Source organism: Falco naumanni, chromosome 5 (genome assembly GCF_017639655.2).
Source record: "Falco naumanni isolate bFalNau1 chromosome 5, bFalNau1.pat, whole genome shotgun sequence".
NCBI lineage: Eukaryota > Metazoa > Chordata > Aves > Falconiformes > Falconidae > Falco > Falco naumanni.
In genome coordinates this window covers 3,938,811-3,966,325 of record NC_054058.1, presented here as the reverse complement: position 1 = coordinate 3,966,325, position 27,515 = coordinate 3,938,811, and the positions used below count along the sequence as shown (strand labels likewise).

General features: G+C 43.2%; 1 protein-coding gene across 2 annotated transcripts; it reads left to right on the top strand.

The window, feature by feature from the left end:
* The first annotated feature begins 44 nt into the window (after nucleotides 1-44).
* Nucleotides 45-25,966, top strand: CHD1L (chromodomain helicase DNA binding protein 1 like). Of its 2 annotated transcripts, XM_040594503.1 has the most exons (23): nucleotides 45-228; nucleotides 1,505-1,617; nucleotides 2,399-2,505; nucleotides 3,742-3,856; nucleotides 5,971-6,002; nucleotides 8,579-8,660; nucleotides 9,926-10,088; nucleotides 10,419-10,574; nucleotides 11,763-11,855; nucleotides 12,305-12,401; nucleotides 13,846-13,919; nucleotides 15,022-15,132; nucleotides 17,229-17,343; nucleotides 17,792-17,945; nucleotides 19,032-19,197; nucleotides 20,573-20,718; nucleotides 21,082-21,245; nucleotides 21,997-22,205; nucleotides 23,257-23,355; nucleotides 24,133-24,203; nucleotides 24,460-24,574; nucleotides 24,824-24,932; nucleotides 25,616-25,966. In XM_040594503.1, the coding sequence occupies exons 1-23, from the start codon at nucleotides 132-134 to the stop codon at nucleotides 25,692-25,694; spliced, it is 2,667 nt and encodes an 888-aa protein (XP_040450437.1). In that variant the 5' UTR covers nucleotides 45-131; the 3' UTR covers nucleotides 25,695-25,966. The 2 variants fall into 2 exon arrangements, with proteins under 2 accessions (XP_040450437.1, XP_040450438.1); XM_040594504.1 differs by lacking the exons at nucleotides 45-228; nucleotides 1,505-1,617; nucleotides 2,399-2,505; nucleotides 8,579-8,660 and having other exon boundaries at nucleotides 3,774-3,856.
* Nucleotides 25,967-27,515: the final 1,549 nt, after the last annotated feature.

Sequence of the window (27,515 nt, the reverse complement as noted above, 5' to 3'; positions counted from 1 at the left end):
CCGCCCGTGGGCCGGCCCTGCCCGCGCACCCAGGGCGCCTGCGCCCCGCCCGCGGCCGGCGGAGGTGGCGGGAGCCGCGCGGGGCCGGCCGGTGCCTGACAGGGCGGGACGAGTCTCCCCTGCCGCCCGCCATGTCCCGCTTCCTTCAGGCGCTTCGCCGCGCTGCCAGCGTCCGGGCGGCCGCTCCAGGCGTGGAGGAGGCGGACATTTACCGGTGGGGTCTGACAGGTCAGCGGGCCGCCGTCGGTAGCCGGCCGGGCCCCGGGCTGCCCGGGGAAGGTGGTGGCGGGGGAGCGGTAACGCGCGCTGCGGGGGTCCCTTCTGTGAGGGAATGGCGGGGGCCCTGCGGCTGGGCTCCGTGTTAGCAACCTCCGGGCCTGAAATCAGGAAAGGTGTCAGTAAAGGTGGCTGCCGGGCCTGGGAGCGTGAGCCCTGGATGCTGCAGCGAGCGGGGCCGCTGCCGTGCCGGTGCGGGCCTGCCCCCGCTCCTCACTCGCGCTCCCCTCGGCCCTGCCGTGAGGGGGGTGCCAGGGCAGGGCTTGGCTCCCTCGGCCCCGATTTTACCATTCCAGTGCCTCAGCGCGGCCTTCGACAGCCCTGCGCTTCTAGACCACATCGACAGGGCCGCGTTTAGCGGCCTCCAAGTGGGTTGATGTTGAGGGTGAAGCTTTTAATGCACTTTCTGCTGCCCGAAGGGTGGATGTTAAAAGGGAATGGCCAGGCCATCCACCCTGCTTGTGTATTCTCCTGAGATGTGGGAAGCCCTTGTTTCAATCCCTGTGCTGCTTTGGGTTTGTGTTTCCTGTGGGCTTCACACGCTCTGCCTGCATGTTTTCCTGGGGAGGAGAGGGCAGCAATGGCACAACGTTATTAACAATAGACAATATAATTAACAGTACACAACACTTGAGTCCAGGTACAAGGAACGATCTTGAGAACTCCTACTTGACTTATTTTGTGTTTAACATATTGTGCCCCATCATTATGATTGTAATAGTGGTGGTAGCTACAATGACCTGCAGTTGAGGTCTGCCCTCAATTCTTAAGTGCAGGAAAGCTGGAAAACATGTTGAGAAACTGTTATTATACAATAGTAGATTGTTACAGACATTTCTGGTAGCCTAAATCATGTCCGTGCATCTAATATTTACATATTTGAAAAAGTGGCTGGAGCTGAAAATGAAGCTGTCTTTTAGGAGTGCAAAGTAGCAACTTGATTATTGGATTAGATTCCTTGTAGAGGCCTTTGTAATGACTTGGGGCATTTTTGTGTGCACAAGTTCCTGAATATGGTTTAATTTAATGGATTTGCTGTAACACTAGTGTGTCTGTTCTCCAGGAGCGTAAACCATCTTCTGCTGAAAACTGGTGTGCTTTTCCTATAGGGCAGATGTTTGGGAAGACCTGTTCAGGGCAGGATCTGCTTCTGGTGGCTTCAAGGAGTAGCTCTGTATAGAGTGTACTGGATGACTGTGTAAATGTAATTAATTGCTTCTATTGCCAGGCATTAAGCTCCGTTCCTATCAAATAGAAGGTGTAAACTGGCTGGTGCAATGCTATGAAGTCCAGCATGGCTGTATCCTGGGCGATGAAATGGGTCTTGGGAAGACTTGTCAGGTGTGTTTTCTTCTACTTCTTCTTATGGAAAATGATCTTTGCCTAACTTTTTTTTTAGCCCTGTGCTTCTGCAGAATGGAGAAGAAAAAGCATCCTAATGACTGGTCAGTTAAGCAGCTCAATCCTGAAGTCTCTCAAAAGAGAGAGCTCACTGTTTCTTTCATTCTGTAATCACTTAACTGTTAGGTCCTGAATAACACTCTAAAAAAGTTTCAGGGTTTTGTAAAAAGATGAGCGGTCTTTTTATACTGACACCTTAATGCATAATTTGTAGTACAAAGAGTTGAAAGCACAGTACATAGCCAGTACAGAGAGGATGATGTTGTTTTGATGCACCTGCAGCAAAATTATTTTTGAGTTTGCAACACATGGATTAAAATTGACAGTTGTAAATTTTTCAGAGCTTTTATTTTTTGGTAAGTTTTTCAATGGGTTTCAATTTTGTTGGGAAATAACTGTGCTTTAGTTCAGCTAGTTTTATTCAGTCAGTCTTAGATAATAAACTGTTAGTTTCAGAAAATGATGTATGGTAGATCGTTTTTGTGACTGTGGGAGAAAGGCCTTTGGAAAGGGGCTTCAGATATCAAAGTCATGTTTTGGGATCGAAACTTTTTTGTCATTGATGGTGGATCTCATTTGATATTCTGTTAGCTCTGCTTTGTGCTAGAGAACCTGTGGGAATTATCTACGAAGCTTAAGAAGGAGACAGTTTGTGTAGGTTCAGGCTACTGGGTTGAACCCTTTCCTTGTTATCAAAAAAATTATTTTCTTTGCCTTCTAGACTATTTCTCTACTTCTTTATTTAACAAAAAAATTAATGAATAAAGAGAGATTCCTGATACTTTGTCCTCTGTCTGTTCTGAGCAACTGGAAGGAGGAACTGGAGAGGTAAGTTTCAGCAGTTGTCCAGCTCATCATATTCTTGCACAGCAAGTTACAAAGATTCTCTTCAAATGTGCTGAGTGCAACAGTTTTCTTCCTTTCAAAAGGAAAAAAAGTAAAAAGGGAAGCTACTAAACCAACAAATCAATGCAAACTGTGCAGTTAATGTATAGTCTTTACAATGCTGTGGTATACATTAATTCATCCAAGTATTGGCTGACTTTCAGTCCAAATGCCCCTACTAGCTCCTTGCTTTTTGTTGATTTATAATGCTCCATGCTCAGCCTCTCTTAGGCAAAATCTGCTGAAGACGGCCAGGATTCTGTATGTTGAAAGGTAAGACCCAAATTGAATAGTATCTTTCTTGGCATGCTGACATATATGCATGCAAAATACATTACATCTGTGCATGCAACCCGTCTTCACAGGGGTGCAGTGACTGTGCTGGTGGCACGTTTGCTACGCCTGGGATATGTATGTTTTTAAGCTGAAGCCCAAAGATTCCTTTTAAGTGGGAGGGCAGAAAGTTAAAGATGAGAACAGAAGTCTGTCTATGTGGCCGTCACACGATGCTGTCTCTTGGCATCTGAAGTTGTCCAGGTTACATTCTGAAGTGAGTTTGCCTGATCTGGGTAGATTTACAGTTGGAACAGTTGGGGCAAAGTGCATCCCTGTGTAGGTGCAGGAGGAACATTAGGCAAATATCAGTGGTGGGATTAAATGAGGAAGAATTTTATGGTCCCAATTCTTCCTCCATGGACCTGGTTTTATTTGCTTTTTGACTAAGGATAGATTTTTGAGGTCCTGACTTGGACCTGTTTGCCTTTATTTTAGCATGATTTAGGCTGTTTCTTTGGTCCCAGCTGGGCAAACTGTATTCATTCACCTGCTTTTCATGAGCTTTTTCAGTTCTGAATAGCAGATGGGCCATGACTGGTTTTCAGTCTCATGTCAGTTTTCAGTCGTCTGCCTTGAACTTTGAGACCTAGGATAATGTGCTTTATCTGGGACTTGTCCCAATCAGTACCAGCAGCTGAGGTGCCAACCTAAGATGCAAATTAGGCAGGAAGGAATTAGATTCAAAAGTTGAGATACAGCCACATCTCACAGGAGGGTAGAACGTTTGAATAGAGGTTCTCATTATCTGTGCAGTGTAGCTATGTTTGTTTGTAGGGTCCAAGGTCATAAACACATGAAAGACACAGCTTGGCTCACTGCTTTTGCTCTTTCTTTTGATGACAGGTTTGCTCCAGGTCTTTCCTTTGTGACATACATAGGCAACAAGAATGAGCGACCCAAACTGCAGCAGAACCTGAAAGAGCAATCTCACTTCCATGCACTCTTGACGACATATGAGGTACATGGTATCTTTGTCACTTGAAAGGGGATCTCGAGTTTTTCCTCGCCTTTTCCATTCCTCTCTACCACCCAGCTCATGCCTTGTCCTCTGTACTCATCTCTGACCTTCTTCAGGGTTTTTCTACTCTGTAACACGTTTCACCCACTCAGATATCTAAGTTGCTGCTGTTTTTGTGTCCCTAAGATAACCTGCTTTAATTCCAGCTTTACCACACAGCTGTATCACACCTTGAGTAAAGAAAACAGACACATATCCATCCTTAGCTAATGCTAAATGGTATCTGCATTGTCTTTGTGTGGTGCCTTACCGACCTTTAGCATTTAATAATGTGTACACACATGTGATGTTTAGTAAGATTCTATTAATCAGGCAATGCAAGAACTCCTAGAGTTTGCCTTTTTTGTGCCCTCTTCAGCATGCCCTCCTCAGGCAAAACTCTCATTCCTGGGCTGCAAAATGGTGAGGGTCCTGTTATAATGGGTAGGACTTTGAGCTAAATGTGATCAGAGCTGTCCTAAGAAGGTCCTGTCCTCCTCTAAATGGAACCAGCCAGAAGAGGGTTGCTTTCTTGGTCAAGCTTCGGACTTTGCATGACCTGGTGCTTAGTTATCTGCAGTGGGAAAAAGCCCTTATTTTTCTCTTACAAGTCAGTCCCACTCAGGTATTAATTTCGTATCAGCATTTTGATTTTATTTTAGCAGTCTCTTAGCAAACACATCAACTTAAACTAAGATGTAAGGCATCTCTTACAGCTCCTTTTCTTTTTCCCCACCCTTCTGATCTCACTTTCCCTTTGCCCTTTTGCTTTCCTTCTCTTCAAGTATTTCCCTGTCCCCTCCTGCTGGGAGCTGTGTGACCTGTGCTGACCACTCTGAACTTGCATCTTCTTCCATGTTCCACAAGCAGGAGTGGGTGGCAGTGATAACCCTTGTCCTGAATGTGATAAGTGGAGGTGCTCATACTGTAACAAGTCTGCTGAAACAACTGTATTGAGATAATCACTTAGCTAGTATTTTTCTTGTTTCTGTTGCTTTTAAGGATAAATTCTGTGCTTTTTAAGGATGTCTTAAGGGACCTGATTTCTCTTCCTCTTTGAGTCTGAAGTTGGGCAAACAATGTGTGCACTTTAGGATACTAGCAGGCCATTGTGATAGCTTAGATTAATCTGCTGAAGCTTGTGCTTGCTTAGAGTCAAAAAGATTGTAGTGCTTGTGCTGGTTTTGGCTGAGATAAAGTTAAATTTCTTCATAGTACTTAGTATGGGGCTGTGTTTTGGGTTTGTGCTGGAAACAGTGTTAATAATACCAGGATGTTTTGGTTATTGCTGAGCGGTGCTTACACAGAGTCAGGGCCTTTCCTGCTCCTCGCACTGCCCAGCTGGTGAGTAGGCTGAGGGTGTACCAGAAGTTGAGAGGAGACAGAAATGGGACAGCTGACCTCGAGTGACCAAAAGGATATTCCGTACCATATGATGTCATGCTGAGCAATATACTAGGGGGGAGGCTGGCTGTGGGGGTGCTGTGTGGGGACTGGCTGAGCATTGATCAGTTGGTGGCAAGCAATTGTTTTAATTTGCACCACTTGTCTTTCTTGGGTTTTGTTTATGTTTCTTTGTTATTTTCCTTTTCGTTATGATTTATTTTTTATTTTATTTCAATTATTAAACTGTATTTATCTCAACCCACAAGTTTTCTCACTTTTACCCTTCCAATTATCCTCCTTCATCCTGCTGTGGTGGGAGTGAGCAGATGGCTGTGTGGTGCTTAGTTGATGGCTGGGGGTAAACCACGACATGCCATGTGCATGGTGCTTCGTACTGAAGGACAAGGGTATGAAAAACCTTTACAGAGTTGAAGAACATGTATGGTGTCTGTAAATTTCCATTAATTCTCTGAGGGTTTGCTGGTGCTTTGCCAGAGAAGAGTTAAAAAGTAGGATCGCAACAGCTTGTGGTTACAATAGCTGCCGTGTTACTTTCCTCAGATATTAAGTGGCTTCATTCCACTCTGCTCCATTTCACCATAGTTGGCAAGCAAATAAAAAGATGCTCTGTGTCTGAACGAGTATATTTACTTAAGACATAAATCATGGTTCATTTTGTTTCATTGCAGATTTGTCTGAAAGATGCAGCGTTTCTAAAATGGTGAGTCTAGTTTTAATTTTTTTCAAATTTAATTCTGCATTCTGTGAGTGATTTCTTAGGTGTATGTTTGTATGTGTGTGAGATCCCATGCTTGTTTCACAAGAGCCAAGGATGTTCTTTGCTTTGATTAGAGCTTTGCCTTTACTAACTTTCAGTGAAGAATCTTTAATGTCAGCTAAGATGTATGTGAACTTCTCCCAAGGACAGTTTTCAAGCTAGTTAAAATAGTATGATCATAGTGACTTACAGCAGTACGCTATATATCAGTCCAGAAGACATATTTAGAACAAAGGAGAACTTCAAGAACTTTGGATTACAAAGTTCTTGCAAAAAATACAAGATTTAGTGAAACCGACCTGCATTATACTAAGGTGATCATTTGCTAATACCATTGTAGAGGAATGAAGGCAGGTTAATTAACACTGATAATATACAGCTGTGAGCTGGCTTCAGGGGCGGTGGGTTGGCTGATGTGGATAAGGTGCAGCTGTGGCTGGTTCCTGCTAAGCAGTTAAATAGCTCTGAGGGGTATGGAAGAGGAGCAGCCAATGAAGAGAGATGTGGAAGAAGCAGAGGGAAGAGAGAGAGCTGCCCTGGATGTGGGAGAGATAAGGATGCAGCAGAGGCAAGAAGCAGGGTGGACTGGCCTGAAGAGGATGAAGAAACAGCATGAACAGTAGATGAACCTTTGAAACCTTGTGGGGGGTTGGGGGCTGCACCGGGGCAAGGCGTGGGAATTACTTATTGAAGTTAATCTGGTCTGGGATGGTAAAAGCCTTTTTGCAGCCTACTGGTTTGCTAGTGCTGCGACATACTATATCCTGAAGTTTGTTGCCTCTTGCCAGTAGTCAGAGCTGTGAAGGGCTTCTGGAGCATTATGCTTTCTAGCAAGACTGATTATACAGCTGAAATTCAGTCTGTAGGAAGTACTGTCATGGTCATATAAGATTTTATGGAAGCCTATGCTTGAAACGGAGAGGAATTTTCATATTTTTTAGTAATAATGCCCATGCCTTACAGCGGTGATAAGTGCTGTGACAAATGCTGTGGGCAGCCAGATATCATGAATGGCTTAGGGCCTTCATAGGAGCAGAAACCTAGTCCCACCCCATGCCCCCGACAGGATTTTGGTCTCTCAGAACTAGTCAGGCCTGCTGTGGGCACCCTGTTGTCTTCAGCAAAGCACCTGTCCTTGGCCACTGCTGGAAACAACAGGTTGTGCTGGCTGAGCGCATCATGGTAGAAATCAGGCCTAATGAAAGACAGCCATGGCCATATTGTCCTTACAGTTCCGTATCATGTCCTGCACTGCTGTGTATGATTCTACTTATTTTGCAGTTTAGCCCAAGTATGTAGTACCCAAGGAGAGCAAGTAACTAGCCCTGGTATCACAGAAATGTCAGCTCTAATGCAATTTCCTACTTCTAAGGCTAGCACAGAACCTCAAAGACATGTCACTCAAGTCTGGATTTTTTTGCCCTCTAGTCTTTCTTCTGGGAAAAAAAACCATTGCTGATTGTTTGTACCTTGCCCTGTCTAGGAGCACTTGGAGCGCTTTGTAAATATGGGACAAAGCTGTCAGATGTCCCACTTCTACTACTCCTTACGAGCAGTGTAGCAGCACAAATGAGTTGTGCAAGAGCCATGCTCTCACATACTGCATGAGAGATCAGACTCTGCTCTGCACACAAGCGTCTGCAATGTTTCACTCTGCAGTGTCTGCTCTCCAATTCAGTTGCTGAGCCTGTGAGATAAGAATAATGACATTTGACTGTCCTGGCAATGGAGAACCACTTTTAAATATCAAAGAGGAGAATCGAGGCAAACGGAAAGGCTGTAGGGAGAATGTATGTTGTTGTGATTCCCGCCCTTCACTGGGAAGAAAAGCATATGGTAAGAAAAGCCGAGGGTCATGCTTTCACTCCCCTGCCTACTCATCAGTCAGACTTGTCTATGTGGAAATCACTCTGTGACGTGGGAGTTGAAGCCCTAGTGATAAGCAGGCACAAACAACTGAGGGTTGAAAAGATCTGGAGTTTGCACTAAGCCTAGTGGATCTACTAGATCACCAGTGATTCTGCATCCTACCTGAGGAGACACTGCGTATAACTGTGTGAACCCACAATATGTTGAAGGGTCCTGCCTTGCATGATTTGCAAAAGACTTATAATCACTGTCTTCACTACCTCATAATAGTTGTGCGGTTTTGCACAGGTGCTTGGGCCTAGTTTCATGTCTTTTTTTTCCAAATCATAGACCTCATTGATGTTTAACTAACTTGTGCTATGTCATTTTCCCCATAGTAATGGGAGTAGAGAGAGAAGCAACAAATTCAAGTGAATCTACTGAGTTTTGTTTTCAGAAAAACTCATCCAGGCTGTAGTTAAGGAGCTCTGCTGGCTTTTGAAAACCAGCACTTGTGAATTCCTCCCACCCAACTTGTGATGTTTGCTTGTTCATGTGGTGGGACCATCTCAAGTTCAGCCAAGCAGAGCCACTGCTTACTTCAGTCTTTTTGTACTTACAAGAATAAATTGTCAGCCCCTAACTGAAGATGCTGGTTTGTGTTTGTTCAGCTTTAATTGGGCTGCCTTGGTTGTAGATGAAGCTCACAGACTGAAAAATCAAAGTTCTCTGCTTTACAAGACGCTGTCTGAGGTAAAGTAAATCCTCTGTCTTCTAGTGGCTAATGACTTTTTCCTTTTCAGTATAGCATACAGATTCTCTGTTTCTTCCTCTGAGTATTTATTAAGCTCTGAGCCGCAACCAGTTTCTATCAGAGTTGGTGAACAGATTCCCCACATTTAGTGGCAGATGGACAAAGGCCTTGGAGGTGGGCAGTATTTGGAGCTTATCTCTCGTGCTTGGGCTTGATATGTTGGAGCAATTTGAGAGACTTAAAAATGTAAAGCAGCCAAACGTAGTGCTGAACGACAGCTGTGCTACCGAAGTAGTAGAAGTCTGGTTGACCTAAGACAGTATAAAGCAACAACAGGTTATCTATCTCCAGCTGTGGGAGGGTGAAGGAGCCCTTGCGTAGTTCATGTCCATGTAGCCCTTGCGTAGACCTCAAGTCCATGTACTACTGACTTCTGTTGTCCCATTTAATAGAGCCACCCTTTTTTACTGAAATTAGTAGAATTGTTCCAGCTTCCAAAGCACCCTGCCAGAGTGTCAGAGTGAAGGCTGCGTTTCCTCTTATGGCAGTGAAACATGGGCATTAGGTCTGGGCTGGCATCAGCAACAAAGTACTACAGTACCTTGAAAAGTAAATTTTTTATTAAATTCCTGAAAGTCTTACATCTTCTGAACATGTCCATGTCTGCATTTCAAGAGCTTTGGTTGTAGTCACAAGAAAGTAGGCATGATTTACCTTAGTTCTTCTGCTAAAATATTTTCTATTACCAAACCTGAGAGGAACTTGCATTTTTTTCAAAGTAGCTGTATTCCCCAAGTCTCTTTACAGAGACTACTGTAAGCAACCAGATAATGTTGCTGTGTGTGTTGGTTAGCCAGCAAGAAGAAATGGAACATAGTCTTTCACAGTTTCATTTCACTGTCCTGTTCTGACAGCATTTTCCAGGCATCTCTCATCACCTAACACTGCGTATGCAGTACTGGACTGTAGAGTACATGGATCTGAGAATTTTAATTTTGTAAAATGTCAGTTTTGTGCTTGTTCTTATTTTGCTTACACTGGCTTTCTTGCATTGGTGCCACCCTACTCTGGTGGAGCTGTTTGACTGTCACACCATACCTTATGTTGTATGGTTTTGGCAGACATTTGCAGCATTCTGCAGGCAGTTCTGGGCCTACTTCATCTTTAAGTTAAAGCTTAATAGTGGTGTGGGTGGAGTTGTGTATTGAGTAACTTTTCCAGATATTTTCTTCTAATAAATCTGCTTTGTTACTGGTTCTTTCAGTTCTCAGTAGGCTTCAGCCTGCTACTCACCGGCACTCCGGTCCAGAACAGCCTTCAGGAACTGTACTCCCTGCTCAGCCTCATTGAGCCTGAAATATTTCCTAGGGAACAAGTGAAAGAGTTTGTTGAGTACTACCAAGCGATTGAAAAGGAGAGTGAGCCAGGTCAGTAATAAGCAATGTTGGACTTCAGTCAGAACCAGCTGTTATCTTGACTAGGAAACAGGCAAGCTGTGTCCTCTTTATTTGCTTTCTTTTAATGCTGACTAGTTTTAAAACAAAGCCACTAAAAGTAATAATTACTTACCTTGATGTATCTCTTAAGTATTTAAGATATGCAGCTATGTCTTGGTTTCTCTGTTAAAATTGGGTTGAATCATTTCACTAATAGATATAAGGTTCCTTATACATTCATTTTGAAAGCATAGTTGTGAAGGTACTGTATAAATTCCTTATATTTAACGCAGTAATCTTTTTTCATCTGCTTCTGCATAGCCAAAGAATTGCACCATCTTCTGCAGCCATTTTTGCTTCGAAGAGTCAAATCTGAGGTGGTTGCAGAGCTGCCAAAGAAGGTGGAAGTGGTTCTGTACCATGGAATGTCAGCTTTGCAGAGGAAGTACTATAAGGCCATTTTGATGAAAGATCTAGGTAACTGAGAGTTTTGAATCCTATCACTTAATTTTAAAAACAAAATTAATTCCTTTTGTAAATCTGTGCTCTGTCGTAGTGAAGCAGAAGACACTTTGGCCTGCGGAATATACATAGAATAACCATGTCAAATTCGGTGCTTTGGGCTGGTTCATTTGTGATTATAGCTTGTGATAAAATAAGAGACACGTGGATCTAGAACTGACTATTGCAGAGCTAGGGAGGGTCAGTTTCAGGATTCTGCTTTGGGCCAGCCTGTAATTGAAAATACTTATCACAAGGTAAGCCTGTTCCTCTTGCATGTTTTTGTGTTCAGGCTAAAGTGTGGTACTAGAAATTTTGGGTCTGTGAATCTCTACAGATTTTCCAGTAGTAGCACAGGTGGTGTAAAGCAAATCTAAACATACTGGATGTAGATACGAGTTTCTTAGGAAAGCACAGGGCCGTATAGACAATGCACAGGTTCTTACCATAATAGCTCGCTTCTTGTCACTTTGCATCTGAACTGTTACAATGCATCCTGAGATATGAGAAAGTATTTGCTTCTCTCAAATTCTTCCTCTTCCATCTATTCAAACCACATCATATGGCTTGACAGTGCTTATGTGTTGTAGGGAAAGTAAAACTGGGGGGATGGAGACTCTTTGTTCTTCTAGGGCTAGCACTTTGCACAAACATCACCAGGCAATTTGAACTTTCCTCTTCTAAAGTCAGCATATGCACACATATTCTTTTTTCTACTCACAAAATTGCAACCCTGACTGCCTGGGAGATCTTTACTATGCTGTATTACTTTTTTTGTTGGAAAATTCAAATAAGGAACACCAAATGTCTTTCCCTGTTCTTAGTGATTTCTAGGTCTATAAATCACTCTTAGAAAAATGACAGTGACCCTTTCCAGTGAGTCCAGGAAGTTGCAGGGAGTTTGACAAGGCAGAGTAGTTTTCATCATGGTCTTATTTCTAAAGGTTTGTCCAAAAAATGTGAGGGAATTTTTTTTTGGTCCATGAAAATAGATGTAGTAGCCTTGAGATGGAAAAATCAAATGAAGATGTGATATGCGGAGAGAGATACTCCAGTGCTGAAGCACTTGCAGAGCAGTGCTCTGTACCCAGACCTTCCCAGTCACACTCATTGATGGAGCATGGGCTTTCATGCTCAGTTCCTTTTCTGTGCTTTTTGTTCCAGATACATTTGAAAATGAAGGAGGAAGGAAGATTACACTTCAGAATGTCTTAATTCAGCTTCGTAAGTGTGTTGCCCACCCGTACCTTTTCAATGGTAAGCAAGCAGTGTTCTCTCTTAAAATAGAAAAAAATAAGTTTCTTAATTTACACAGTGGTTTTCTATTATTGCTTGGCAGCATAATGCGTAGAAGAAGCAAGTAATACACAATGTTGTACTTGAATTAGTAGCAGCTGTGAGTTTGTGACCAGTTCCAACACATGACAGTTCATCAATAATGAGGAATCAAGTAGGGGACTGTGTAAAGTCTGAGTTTCTTACTGCAGCCCTCCATTTGTGCATCTTGTCTCACCTAAACAATGAAGTCACAATAGTTTTCTGAACCACTGAGGGTGTCCTTTAGATACAGAGAAGGACCATCACTTCTCAGGCAAGCATCACGGAGGTCTGCTTAGCAATAGCTGGCAGTGCACACACTGAGGTTGACCACAGAGTCATTACTTGCATAGTATTAGGTCTGCTTATGAAACTCTTTTCTGTTCCAGGTGTTGAGCCAGAACCGTTTGAGATTGGAGACCATATTGTTGAAGCCAGTGGCAAGCTGGTTTTGTTGGATAAACTCCTTTCATTCCTGTATGCTGGGTATGTCATGTTGGGGTGAGGAAGATAGGGTGGGGTTGACACAGGGGGAAGAGGTAAACCAGGAAGGCAAACTACCTTGCTCAGCCATAAATTGAGCAGATATTAATTACAACACAAGCACTGCCCTATTTATTGCATGTTACTGACTACCTGAAAGAAACAATTTCAGTATAAGGAGCTGCATTAGAGGTCGTAGAGGAACCTCAAGAGATTTTTTGAGCTTCCCTTTGAACATTTCTCAAAACACTTCACTAACTCACATGTTCTCGTATTTGCCATATTTGGGAACTTGGGAGAATAACCATCTGACATGGTATTCAGCATATCTGGTTTGACCACAGGTTTCCTGAGAGTAGCTTCCAATGCATCAGTTCAGTTCCTTTATGCTATGTTGCTTGTTTCAGCCCAGGAGGCAGAATGGATAGTAAATGTGAAAAATAAATTTGACTGGACCAAACCCCAAGAATAAGCTTAAACTTCAGCTTTGGGAATGGCATTCAGAACTCCTTGTGTTGAGCTCTGGTGACTCCATAACCTGGAACCCAAGGACCCTGGGTATTTACCTCAGCTCTCAGGTGGGAGGCAAATCAAACTGTGGTTTGCATTCTTGTGCAGTCTGTGAAGCAGTGCCCTCCTGCATGATAAAAGTTCTACCTTCTCTCTTAATTGGGCTGAGATTTCTCTTTGACTGCTTCCAGAGGACAGAGCTTCAACAGACCTCTGGAAGTTCTAATGTGGAGGTCTTTGTCCTTCTGCTGTGTAGCACCTTGTAAATGGGTGCCTCTACCTTGAACATCTTTGGCAGAGAACCAGCCCTGTGCAAATTCTGGACTTAAAAATGCCTGTGCTCTGCTCTACAGTGAAGTCTGATTTGAACAGAGCACTGTCTGAGGCCTAGAGCTTGGAGGGAAGTGACTTGATTTCTCACTTATATGTGATTATAGGCAGAGTTTGATCTTTGAGGGTCATTTGCTGGAGAAGGAAATGCTCTGCTGTCACAGAGTTGCTGATATTACATTTCCCCACTATTTAAGATGCTTTGTAGCGTGTGATTTGGGAGCAGCCTTTTGTAGCAGGTCATGCGGTGAGGAAGCCCTGGTAATGCTTGGTTGAAGCTGAGATCCTTTTAGACAGGCTCCTTTGGGTCCTCCCCAGGCTGCATCAAGCCAGCAGCAGAGCTGCGCCAGAGCCTTGTTATCTCTCTGTGACTCCACTCTCTAGACGTGGCAGCTGATGATGGCAGACAAAGCTAACTGGTTGCATTTGGATGTGGGGCTGAAAATGTGGTGAGGGAACAGGCCATGACTGTGAGGCTTAGTGTACACAAGTGATAAGGCCTTGCTATGTAACGGTGACTGGTTAAGCTATTGTAAACCCCTCTGCCACTCTGTGAAATGCTATCATGGTATGTTGAGACTCATGGTATCTCATGTTCTTCTTCCAGTGGCCACCGTGTCTTGCTGTTTTCTCAGATGACTCAACTGCTTGATATTCTGCAAGACTACTTGGACTACAGAGGTATGCTCTGCACACTTTGGGAGAAAAGGGCTTATCCTTATGATCTCTGCTATATATTGTTCCTCTGATTTTGATTGATCAGCCTGGGATGGAGAAGGAACTGTGAGGACTTATTACTTCATAGTAGATAGAAACCATATTCTTGCAGCGGTGCTGTGAGTTGGAGGGCCTTGAGTTCAGCTCTTTGCTGTGTTAGCACCTGCCTGAAATGACCTGGCACTTCAATGTTGTTCTTCAAACTAGTTTCAGCTTTGGTTCCTCAATAAAATGTAGTTAACAGATGGCAGGGTAGCAATGTTTCATTATATACCTGTGTTCAATTATGTACCTGAGTCCTGAAATAATTGCACTGAAGGCAGTAGGCTTGCTCTAGATTCAATTTGTCCAGCACAGAACACAAATTGGGCCACATTCATACCAGGAAATTAATTTTTGATTAAAACAGTTGTTGGCAGCGGGGCCCCAGCATGTCTGCAAGGCCAGGTTGGATCAGACCACTTTTGGCAAGGTTAGCAAAGTGTTCTTGGGACATTTTCTTTTGTTTCAATCCACATGGCTCCATGCCTACTTAGGATTTCCCATGAAAGAGGCTTTTGTTTGGTGTTTATGGTTTTGGACAACTAATAGTGCAGGATAAAGCCAAATGTAGGGCCATATCCCATACTGCTCGCTCACAGGAAGGCACACATTGAGGGCCATGGGAGTTTGCATAAGGAGGATCCAATGGTTGTTGGCCTGTTTTATGGGGCCAACAGCCAGCACAGCATAGTCTGAAATGAGATTCTGAACTGATGTTCTTTTACATTGGCTCTGAATTTTCCTGTTGTGTTTCCAAGCAGTACGTTAAATGCTAAGAGTCTCTTCTTCAAACTCAGCTACGTTACCCTTTGTCGACAGTCGATCTGGAGGTCAGGGTTGTTACTTCAGTTTATACAAGGTTTAACTGGGAAGGAATGAAGGAGTTGACTACACTAAAACGAGAATCGAGCCAGGAGGATTTGGCATAAAAGGATTCAGGGCAGTAGTGAGACAATAGAGAATGAGTAGGAGGGTAAGAGCATAGACAGAATTTCAGAAGCCTACCTGTTTCTTTTTTGAAAAGGCTACAGCTACGAGCGGCTGGATGGTTCTGTTAGAGGCGAAGAGAGATACCTTGCCATTAAGAACTTTGGTCAACAGCCCATCTTTATCTTCCTGCTGAGCACCAGGGCAGGTAAGTAAGGAAAGGAGAGACTAACAACCCATGTTGCTTCTGCACTCTTCTTTTGCTCTCTCTGGCAGGATTTCAGAGAGTTCCGATTCCTGCAGAGCCTGTTCATGATGGGGATTTTTGAGGGAGACAAGACACATTCTGAACTTGAGTCTCTCAGCTAGGACATCTGGTTTCTGTGCTTTCCTTTTGGCAGCTGATGCCAAGATACTTTTCATATTGCAGCCACTTGAGTGAGGTTTTTTTATTCCAAGTTCCATAATGCCTGTCCCTGTGCCAGGTTGAGCTTAAGGAATCTCACTAGCATTTTATTTCTGCAAGCACCAGACTTGAGGCACGAATAGACTTCCCTTAAATAAGCTGGTGGAATTGCTTCTCGAGTTTGCTGAACATGGACATGCTCTCTAGCTGGCAGACAGACTCAAATGAGAGCCTTTTAGCACTCTGAGACTGCAAAGAACACTGTGGGACTGATACAAAAAAAATGGCAAAAAGAAAACCCTCTGGACTTTGTTTTTGTAAGTTTAGAAGGCAGGCATTCTTTGTTGCAGTGCTGGGTGCACGGAGATTAGCATCTCAAATCACGTACACCTATCCAATCAGCATTCCTCAATCTATTACAGCAAAGCATACATATTCATCATATTTCCCTGGAATCTAATGCATATTATAACAGCTTCCCCGATTTACATATGCATAATACATTTGCATATGCACACTTCACTCCTGGGGGTCTTTCTTGGAGTCTTTTGAGACCTCTGGTGGTTGGCAAGTTGGTGAACTTCATCTGAACTTTCTTGGGGAACATGCGCACTACTTGTTCTTGTATAACTTCATTTGTTCTCTGCGCTGTATGGTTTTGACCACAATGTTCTGTTACCCCACTTCTCTCATCTAGGTGTCTCAGAAAGCTTGCTACATCTTAGTGAGCCTATTCAATAGGTCAAGTTAATCACTGCTTTATTTTCACCCTCTGTTAGTGGTTCTTTACATCTTAGTTATATCAGGACTGCCATCTGTGCTTATTCCCCTCTTAGCTCCTCAGGCAGGTCTGTGTCTTCTACACAGTATCAAACCTCCCTGTCTCTGTTCAAGCAAGGACAGAGGCAGACTTCTGCTTGTCTCCAGGGGAGCAATCCACCCTGCTTCATCTGAAAGCATTGAACTTAGCGAACTAAGTCTTCATTTGGCCTTCTGGTCAGACTTCCCTGTATGAGCCTGGCTCCAATGATACTGCAGTGCATTGAAGGAAGTATGTAGAGAGACAGAGGTGCTTAATGTAGGAATAAGTGTGTCTCTCACCACAGTGCCTGCACTCTCACTGCCCATGTCAGTCAGAGTTGGTTTTTACTGCACATCACTATGTCTAGCCAAAGCATCTTGTATTCAGCTGGGAACAAGTGTGCTAACAGTATTTCCATCACTGTTATGTTATGGACAGAGATTTTCAGGTGCTTGACTACCTCCATTTGCAGGGATTTTCTGATTGTCGTGAAGAGGGTTTTGGCATGAGCTGGAAGAAATGAGGCAGCAGGCTCCCACCTCTTTAACTACAGTATACAGTCACAATAGCAGGTATTAAAAAAAGATTTAACTGTATTTTTTTCCTTTTCATTCCATGAGAGCCCAAACTCCAATCTCAAAAACTTTTAAGTCACATAAATGCCTAGGCTCCGGTTATTGTATAGTTGGGCCTGGGTTTCCACTGTTTGAGCAGTGTATTTACCAGTTGCTTCTGTGCTGCAGCCAAGTCGTGACTTGAGCAGTCCCTTGTAGCCTCAGTGAAGTCAGTCCTTGCTGGGTTATTCTGCCTGCCAGTGGAAGAATATGTCTGTGTTGCACTGGTTCACTTGCACTGTATCTCTTCTGGCTGTATTGCATAATACAGCTTGTTTTTTTGCTATTGCAGGAAGCTAGGAGCTGGAAATGGAGGCTTGCCCATCTTTTTAGATCCTTATGAGGCTTAGATTTGGGGTTGAGAGATACATTGAATTAGATGTGGTTGATCAGACCTGAGAGAGCCTTGCACAGCATAAATTGTCCAGCCTCTCCTTTATTTTTTTGCTGGTGAACTATTTTGTGACCTTTTTTGTTTGTAGGTGGAGTTGGCATGAATCTGACAGCAGCAGATACAGTTATTTTTGCGGATGGTGATTTCAACCCACAAAATGACTTGCAAGCAATAGCAAGAGCTCACCGGATTGGGCAGCACAAGTGAGAAATGTTCCTACTTATGGTTTGGTTGCTGACTTTGTCAGTCTGTCAGTCCTGCTTTCCCTATCCATGGGCAGTGGAAGGTTAAAGTGCAATATATTGAAGTTCAGAAAAATGGCAGAGAGGATTTTATGTCTTCGGGGGTTTTGTTGCAGCTTCATGCAGTCTTGTCCTTGTCATGTGTCTAAGGTAGGAGCTTTGTAGATTTGGAGTAGGAGCGGGAGTCTGGAGGTTTGCCTGCTCTTTTGCAGTTAGCATTTCTCCTGTGTCAAGAAGCAATTGTATCAGCATTACATTTCTGCAGATTATTTTTGTTGATTTTGTTCTTGCCTTTTTTTCCCCCACCAAAGGAGTGGGTGAGGGTCTAATGCACCATGCAAGGAAACAGCTTTAGTGCACCTTCTAAAAAAAAAAAGAAAATAATAAGAATTTTCTTACACTTTTCAAGGCCTGTAAAAATTATCCGTTTGATTGGGCGAGATACAATCGAGGAAATAATCTACCGAAGAGCTGCTTCGAAGCTCCGGCTGACAAATGCCATTGTAGAAGGAGGTCAGTTCGCTCTGGGAGCGCCCAAGCATCAGGGAGCAGCAGAGTTACAGGTAAAATAAAGCTATATCTTCAATTTGGCTCCAGTAGTGTCTTCAGAAATGTCCCAGAGTGTTTCTGCATTTATGTCTAATATGAACCTAGCCAAACGGTTATGTTTTTGGGGGAGATGTGCATTGACATGACAGCTTTTGCATGTCTTAAGAACCAAAATGACCAAGATCTGACATTTGAAGTCAGTTTTTTACAACTTTGAGGCACATCCATTGTTGAAAAAGGTTGTGTTTCCTTGAGGAAGAGGGGAAGGCAGAACCTTTCCTTGTCTTACTTGTTTGTTTTTAATTATAACAGGTCTAAAGTGGAAGCTGACTCATTGTTTCTAGAACTTAATTGTTTCTGATGCTTTTTTCTCACAAACAGAGCTGATGATAAGTACTTAGGTTTTGGTTGCTAGTCTGAAACTTGGTCAACTTTCTGTTGACCTCTTGGCAAATGTAGTGTCTTGGGAGTCAGGGCGTGATTTATAATTCTGACCTGAAAGCTGAGGTTTGTGCTGAGAAACTTGAGTTGAAAACCTCAAGCAAAGTGACATTTAGGGGAATATACCCGCTATGCGTAGCTAAACCTGGGAGAGGTTTGGAATTAGTATATCTTTTCCCTCGTCACCTCCCCTCCCAACCCTATCAGCATGTATCTCAGCAATTATAGTTTCCATAGGAGAAGTGGAACTGAGCCCATAGGAAATTCCATGCTGATATTTTTCTCCCTGTGGATGTTTGTGGTATTTAAGCTTTTGTTTTCAAGGAGTTGGGGGCAAAAACAGGCCTGGTCTTTTTGGCTATGAGGAAAGGTGCTTGAATGCAGTCAGTAAAATGCTGGTTTTTTCATCGATCCCTGAAGAAAAATGACTGCTCAAGTCTGGATGAGTTATGTTTGAGGGAGATATGCTGTAGGGGCCTGTCCCATCAGGTGCTGGGAGAGCTGGGTGTGTTAAAGCATAAGTATTTTGACAGGTAACATTAAGGCATAATTTCTTCACTTGTACATCCTTTGTATTTAAGCCTTAGAAGCTTGAGACACTGGGACTGACAAGTAATCAGGAGTTACTAATACTGAACTTCCCCTTCTCTTTGTTAAAGCTGAGTGAAATCTTGAAATTTGGCTTGGATAAATTGCTGTCCTCTGAGGGGAGTACTGTACAAGATGTGGAGCTAGAAAACATCCTTGGAGAGACAAAAGGAGGGAAGTGGGTAATGGATGTTGTCCTGCCATGTGAAGAAGAGAGTGAAGAGATGGATACAGAGAGTAAGTTAAGAATCTAAATACCTATGAAACACATGACACTTAAGTACTGGTAGAGAAAGCTTCCCAGGGAGGGGTGGCATTTTTCAGGCAACAAGAAGAAACGTGGACTTGTAATTAAGTTACTTGGATTTTGTTTGCGGCCTATCCACAGACTTTATTTCTGAGACTTTCTTGTTCTTCTTTTTGTGCCTTTATTTGCCTATTTGTAAGATAATGGTAACAATACTTGCCCAGTTGGGGGGGGGCTTGGGAGCTGAATTCCTTCATGTGCTTTAAATATTTTAAGACCTCAGGTGAAATTCATGAGAAAAGGGGAAGTATTAAAATTGCACCTGCTGTTTTTCTCACAGAGAGCTATTAAATAGATCTATGGTTTTAGAGATATAACAGTAACTTAAGGAAAGGCTGTGTAGTAGGTGTTTTGTATTTGTCACCAAACAAAAGATTATTTGCCATGAAAATCGCAAGTTGAAATGCCCTTTTAAAAATTCCAAAATGTGAGATAAGAAATGGAGAGACATGGTGTCTAAACAACTAGAGCAAACCTACTCTGTGTTCAGTAGTCTACCCTCCAGTCCTAACGGCACACAATTGTGGTTAGTTCTTCATAGCCCCCAAACTATGAGAATAGATTCTAAGGATACTTTCCTTCTTCTAGTGTCATAGTGAGAAGAACTGAATTTCTGTTTTGAGTACAGAGTAGTACTTAAATATGTATCTGTGACTGAAGCAGAAATAAGGCCCTGCAGGTTAGGTATTGTCTGTCCTGCAGCGGTTGCCAGCAACAGGTAATTATTTGCTGAGAGCTAGCAAAGAGTGGTATTTTCTGTTGGTAACTTAAAGAGGAGCAGTGGTACTACACAGTGTAATAGTTATTGGGAAAATAACTCACTTGATGAGCAGTAACTCTGAGCTGCCAAGAGTTTTGCTTTTTTTGTTGTTGTTGTTTATTTTGAGGGGAGCTCAAAAGCCAGTTTGCTGTCCCTTTACAAGAGTTGCCTGTAACTAGATAGCAAAGCTAAATGGATTTGCTACTGGCAGAGGTGCAATGACCGAGGAGAACAGTGATGGAGCCACAGCTTAAGACAGTTAATTGACCAAAATAGGAAGAAGAGTTTTTTGCCAGTATAAATGAGTTAAATGAAAAGCTTTTGCCTAAGGAAGCAAATCTTGATTCTTCTGTTTCTACATGATGCTGTATGAATGTCTACATGTATGACAGTGGTCATACAAAAATTGAGGAAAGCGAATATCTTTTTTTCTGCTGAGAGTAGAACAGTGCCACAAAGCAGCCAAATTTCTCTTGATCTCACTGTACGTTGTAGGTGTTAGTGGCTTTTGGTTCGTTTTTACACTTTTTAATTATTTTTTAAAGCTCACATGTACGTGTACGAAGGCAAAGATTATTCAAAAGAACCCAGCAGAGAAGACGAAAAAGCATTTGATCAGCTTTTGGATCTTCAGAAAGCCTTGACTGAAGAGACCAGTAAGGAAGGGAGAGCTCTCCGGAACAAAGCAAACGTAAGAGACACGAAAAGGCACATGATGCTCTTTCATTTGATTGTGGAAAATGAGGCTGACAGTTTTGTCTCTGCCTGCAGCTTTCTGAAGGCATGTAAAAGATTTGGATGTCAATGTAGTAAAGTTGGCTCTTGAATCTGAGGCCTTGACAATTCAGCAATTCTGGTAACAGATCAGAGATAGGATATGTGGGGCAGTCATGTAAACTTAGGTCACAAAACCACATATTATGTGACAATTGGGATCTGATGATTAAGACCTGTGGACAAGTAGAGAAATGGAAAATGAGTATAGGTTAAAGTGGGCACCAGACACGGCTTTAAGATCATCAGTTTGTTTCCATGATAGTACTTCTTTCTCCAGGCCCTTCTCACAGGCCTCCGGGAACAGTCAACCAGGAGGAAACATTTGTTGAGTGCAGAGGAGCTGGATGCTAGGCGGAAGAAGCGCCAAGAAGCAGCAGCAAAGAGAGCAAGGCTCATGGAGGAAAAGAAGGCGGCAAAAGCAGAGGCGGAACGCAAGAAAAAGTAGGGTTTGTAATGCATCTACTGCTTGTGAGCTGATGTCTGTTACGCTGTACTCTAGAAATGTGTGTCTGGTTGATGAAAACAAGTTGTGCTCTTTATCTGCTCTGGCAGGTGGTGCTGGGGTTGAGGGGAGGAGATGACAAAATGGCTGCAGGCCACCCTTATGAGAGAGTTAACTTCATACAGCAGAATGTTTGTGTGTGGGTTCAAACTGCGTAACACAGGGATGTGAAGGTGGAAAAATGGCTTCAGCTCCTAGCGAGGGTTCTTTTCCCCTGAATAAGCTGCCTGACCTCACATCTAATTTAATTCACCAAGAGTGGCTTGAATAAGAACCCCATATCTGAATGTGGACTGAGCTTATGGGAGAAGCTTTCTGAAATGTCACTGTTGGCTCCTGTGTATTGATCTGTGACTTTCTGGCATGCATCTTAACTTTCTCCTCCCTGTTTTCTAGATGTTCTTCCTTTTCACTGCTTTAAGTAGCTCCTTGCCCTTTGCCATATGCTCATTTTTTCCATGCCTGCAATTGTGTTATTGCACTGGCATGTGGCTCTTCATATCACAGGTAACAACTGTGGTAAATTTTGTTCCGGTCTAAAATAGAGGAGGGGAGCAGAAGGAATGCAAGTCAGGGTCTCCTGTGTTTCACTGCAACAACGTAAAACAGAGTGTGTGCCCCACCCCACCCCCCACCCCCACCCCCGGCTTTGATTTTCATTGAGCAGCATCTTCTCTTGTTTTGTTTCAGGATGGCCTGGTGGGAGGCAAATCATTACACATCTACCTGCCTTCCTTCTGAGGAAAGTGACTTTGAGGAAGAGTCTGAGGAGGATCAGGCTGGGCTGAGTGTGGATTTAGATTACAAAAATGCAGACCCGAACTGTATCAAGTACGTCATGGGAGATGTCACCCACCCCAAAGCAGAAGAGGAGGATGCCATCGTTGTCCACTGCCTAGGTGGGACTTAAAACAACAGGAATGTTAGTGGACAAGGGGGCTGAATTGTCCCTACTAGCTCAATAGTTTCTAATTCCCATCCAGACTGAAATAATTTGGATTTGAGTCTGACTTAATTTTGAGTGGTACAGAGGCAATACAGCCTCTACCCCACCATGTATAACGCAGACAAGTACTAGCAAGATGTACACAGGTCTCTTCATGTCCTCTCTGGATTTATGGGTGAGCCTCTTGAAAAGTGCCTGTATGGCTTGAAATTTTATGGCTGTGGCCAAGTGGGGACAGTTCCGCCTGAGAGCAGGGCCTTTTGTTCATCCTGTGGTAGCTGTAGGGATTGAACTGAGAGATTGAAAATCATCTCCCTTATACCATCAGCCACAAGAGAAAAGGCACTTCCAGAGGCTGAGATCAGACTTTCTCTGTCTCAGTGTTTGTCTCTCAACATTGTAAGTACAGAGGCTCTAGGCTAGTCTTCTAATTTAAGGACCTCTGTTAAGGCAGTAAAGCTGAGGGAGAGAAATTCACACGACAGAGTTCCTTCTGAATCGGTGTTGGAGCTGCTCTCTGAGCTGAGCTGTAGCGGAACATTATACTTTGCTTTGGTATATGTTAAACTTGGCACGAAACCTCGTGTTTAAAATGGAAATGCCAAGTAGAAGTGAAACCCCGCAAATAACAAACATCTGGTTGTGGGAAGCCCAAGGCACCAATCTGAAGACATACTAGATGAATGCTCTATGCACCTATATGCATGTATGTGAGGATACCAGCAGGTTTATATGCTCAGTGCCATGGTTAGTGCTTGTTTGAGCATCCGGAATGGACAGCAAGCAAGAAGGAATTCTTCCCACAGAGTTTTTCTGTGGGAAGTTTGTTTTTCTCAAGGGCTGAGGTTTATCCTCTAGGATGGTCCCTTGACTACTGGTTGTGTGGTTCTTGTATCTGGTTTTGATAATCGTTCGTTGCGTTTGTACAGAGTAGGTCCCTTTCCTGCAGGGGTGGTCTTTATCTTCACCTTCTAAAAGGAGTCTAATTTGTCATCTCGTTCTAGATGACTCCGGCCGCTGGGGAAGGGGTGGTTTGTTTACAGCTCTGGAGGCTCGTTCTGATCAGCCAAGGAAAATATATGAGATGGCAGGAAAGATGAAAGGTAAGAGATTAAACCACGACCTTAGACCAAGATACTTGAAAAAGCTTAAATCCTACTGATGTTGCAGGAGTGAGGTGCCTGGATACCTCAGTACTCATGTTTTTTCCTCTTTCTCTAGATACGTGCATCCCTAGCTCTGAAAGTAGTAGTGCAGTGGGTGCTTTGACTAGACTTATGTGGAGTGTAAGAACTCTGCACAGAGGGTTGGTCATTGCAATGCATACTGCAAGTCATAAAAAAAAGAAGAAAATCAAAGTTATTCATTATTCACAGGATTTTTTCACTATATGCAAGAAAGCACTGCATCTTCTGTCAAAGTGCTTTTAAGAAGAATGAAAGCCATCTCAGGCAGTACTCAGCTGACCCTTTGGCTCCCTCCAAGCACTAGTCTTCTAAGCATTTATTAGCAGTTTTGAGCTACCTGCAGCTGGTGAGGAATGTACCCCTTGCTGTAAGGTGGACCTGTTGTTTTTCATAATTTCCTGGGAGATGCTTTCTTCTTGTTCCAGCGTCTCTTTCCATTTGTGGTCTTTAACTGGGATGTATGTGTGTCTTTGGGGGGCGGGGGGGGGAGCGGAGGGAGCGGTGTGGAGGTAACATCTGTCTTGCTTCCCTGGGCAAAGGGTCTGACTCTGCTGAAACCATAATTAAAAAAAAAAAAAAAGCAAGCCAAGGAGAATAATACAGAACATTGACAGTGAAATCACTGCTCCATTGACTGCCTGTTGACTCTTTAGGACTGTTTTTTTTGTTACTGTTCTGTTGTTTTCTGGACAGATTTGGAGTTAGGAGGAACCCTGTTATTCCCCATTGATGATAAAAAATCCAGGAAAAAAGGACAAGACTTGGTGAGAATGAGAAGCTTCTTTCTGTGTTGTTCTGCCTGCATGTTTTTGAAGCTGTGTATAATGAACATTATGTCTTTTTTCCCAGTAATAATGGTGTTGAATACTAAACATGACTAAGTTGCAGTTAAACGTTAGAGAAAGATCTTTGGCTTGTTTATTGAAGCTAATAGTAATGCCGTTTTCCAGCAGCTATCACTGTGTCTCTTAGCACTGTATATAGACTCCCATTTAATTTTTTTGTATGTTTTCTACTTAGTTGGCCTTGATTGTAGCTCAGCACCGAGATCAGTCCAACAACTTGTCTGGCATTAAGCTGTCTGCTTTGGAAAAGGGCCTGAAGAAGATTTCTTTAGCAGCCAAGAAAAGGAATGGTAAGTGTCTGTGCAGTAGAACAGTGAATCCTTACATATGTGGTTGCATCTAAAGGTGATGACCAATTTCCACCTCTCCTGTACTGTTTTTTCTGAGGTGAAGCAAGAGTGAGACCTCCATGGCAGATATTTTGTGTTCTGAAATACTACTTCTGCTCATGTTTGGTAGCTTGAAGTCCTTACCTAGACCACTTTCTGTATGTGTATCTTGTCCTAAAGAGTGTGCACTCTCTATTCCCTCCTTCTCAGCAACAGTGCATCTTCCACGCATCGGGTACGCAACAAAAGGTTTCAACTGGTATGGTACCGAGCGGCTCATCCGAAAATATTTCACAGCACGGGGTATCCCCACTTTTATGTATCCTTTTGGAGTATTGTCTTACTTTGTTCACAGTCCTAATATTGAAATGATCCCCTAAATATCTTGGTGAATGCAAAGCAAGAATGCAGGCAAGGCAGAGATGCCACAGGCCAGCTAAAACTTGGTTTCTTTGACTTTGCTGACATCCAGGAAATCACTCCACGGTGAAGGTGATAATGACAGATTAGTGTGATTCAATATGCCTGTCAGAATTTGTTAGAACTAGGTGCTAGTCTTCTGTTGACAGCCATCAACTTACCTGTATATACCACATCTGTGGGGGAGATGACTGGAATTTCAGAATAACGAAGTGACTCAGAAAGTAGCAGAAGTGAGAAGGTGAAAAAAACATTACAATGTTCCAAGCAAGTGATAACCTGCTTCCTTGGCTGAATGTGGTGGAGTTGGTGTGTGTTAGGACAGGCTCTCCTAACAAAACAGCTCACTGCTTTCACCTTCCAGGAAAAGAAAGGTTTACAAGGAGGCTCTGTTTTGTCACTTCTCTAGGAAGACATGCATTTGTTATACTGCCACTGTCAGCTATTCGGTGAAACTGAAAACCTGAAACAAAGACAGTAGTATTCACAGCATTCTGCCTCCTTCCTTGGTGAATCTCTTAGTGGTCATGTTGTCTGGTGTTCCTTGACATTTGACAGCATTTCCTTGACAGTTTGTATTAGATACTACTTTTGTAGGAATAAAGACTTTTCCTGTGCTTCACAACAATGTTCGTCTTCACTGACAGCCTCAAAGCCATGAAGAAGGAGTAATTTCATTGCAAAACATGCTCAAAAAGCTAAGGATCTTTTCAACATCGTGCAGTCTGTATGTATTCACCTTGGAAACATGGCTTACACAGCCACTATTCACCCCTGTATCTCTGCCTTTACTGGTCAGAATGTTTACATATTGGCAGTAGCTCTGGAGAGGAACGAGCCTGCTTCAGAGTTCAAAGAGTCTGGATAAGGATGTTGGCTCGATCCTAGATCTGTTTTGGAGATGGAAAATTAAATTTTCACTGGTGGTTGTTATCCCTTGCAGTAAGTTATTGCTAGGGCTTGAAATACAGTATTGTTTGGCGATATTTCCTTCCCTGCCTTCAAATCTCATCCCTTGTTTCACTATACCTCTTTTCAATGAGCTGTTTAGTAGTTACCTGGGACTTTGTGTACCTGCCCACGTAGACGTGTCAGTGGAAAGGAGGCTGTCAACTGTATGACAACCACATAGTATAACCTGTTTATACTGTTCCAGTTTCCCAGAAGTCCATTTGACTTGCATTTGTTCAAATATAAAATTTAGCCACATAATCACGTACTTAGAACCTAGCAAAATCCTGTCCAGTGTTCTTGGCAAAGGCGTACAAGACTGCCAAAACTTGAGACTGGCTTTATAAATGACACCTTTCCTTCTCCCACAACTGCTTTTTCATTAACAGCTCTTTGTTGCAGCTGTTGGGCAAAACCAGTTCCTTATTGCTGTCCAAAAAGCTGTGTGAAAGTTTCCATGACTCGGATTCACTTAAAGGAAATCTTAATGCAGAGTTTTTGATGTTGGCTTTCCTCTATTGCAAGAAAACTTTCCTGGGTTTTGCATTGTTGGCGCTGTTGGCTTTAGCATATTTTCTAGGGTTTGTTTTTTTTTTTTTAGTACAACCAGGCAATCATAGCTCTCCTAATAAGTGTTTTGACCAGAGAGACTGTGAGGTGCCAAACTCAATTAAATTTAAAGTTCAGCTTCCAATAGGAAATCACCCCACAAGCAGTGGAAAGTATGTCTTTAAATACCTAATTGCCAACACACATCTCATGGGCTGCGTTTACACTGCCTCTGTAGTACCATCTGGTTGGTTAATAATTTCAGGCCTGATTCTGGCATGGCTCATCACACTGACCGGTGTGTGCTCCACACTAGAAGAAGCCTTCCTGAGCTGGATACTCTGTCATTCACTCTCCACTCTACTGGAAAACCCCAAAGGATTTGTTATCTCTTTTGACCCTGCTGAAGTTTAGGAAAGTTAGTGCTGCATAGCACCTCTGTGGATAAGGCCTTTCTTGCAGCTGCTCACAGGAACAGCCCCCGTGTATCTGGCAAAGGGCTCGCAGGATCAAAGGCTGACTGTGAAGAGTTTCTGGGGTGAAAGGTGGCGAGTAGAGATGCACATTATCGTGTTTTCACCCAGGTATGCGAGCTGGCGCTCTTCCAGCAGGCCGGCTGGTGGCACTGTTCATCAGCTGCAGCACCAGCACATGTTGGTCTTCAGCCTCCCTTCAGAGAGCAGGGCAGTGATCTCCAGCCTGGAAAAACACTTCCTCTTTGCCAGAATTAAAACACCAATTATGCTTTTCCTTTTGCCAGCTTGACTGAAGACGTAATTTCAATCTGCAGACTCAAGGCTCTGTTCTTCCACCTCTTCTTTTCCTGTATATTTATTGCCCTTCTTTAAAAGGTTTCATTCCCAAGTGTGCCAGTGTGTGCAGTCTTGTTCCTCAACTTCACACACACTTAGGACCAAATCCCAGCCCACCTACGGGTTCTCTGGCCACCATGCAGCTACACGTGGACAAGACTTGTCTTGTG

Excerpts from the sequence above, each read along its gene's own strand:
- CHD1L (XM_040594503.1), top strand. The coding sequence starts at position 132 with ATGTCCCGCTTCCTTCAGGCGCTTCGCCGCGCTGCCAGCGTCCGGGCG. Across the intron at positions 19,198-20,572 it reads TGAAGAGATGGATACAGAGA|CTCACATGTACGTGTACGAA; the intron begins GTAAGTTAAGAA and ends TATTTTTTAAAG. Across the intron at positions 22,206-23,256 it reads CATCGTTGTCCACTGCCTAG|ATGACTCCGGCCGCTGGGGA; the intron begins GTGGGACTTAAA and ends ATCTCGTTCTAG.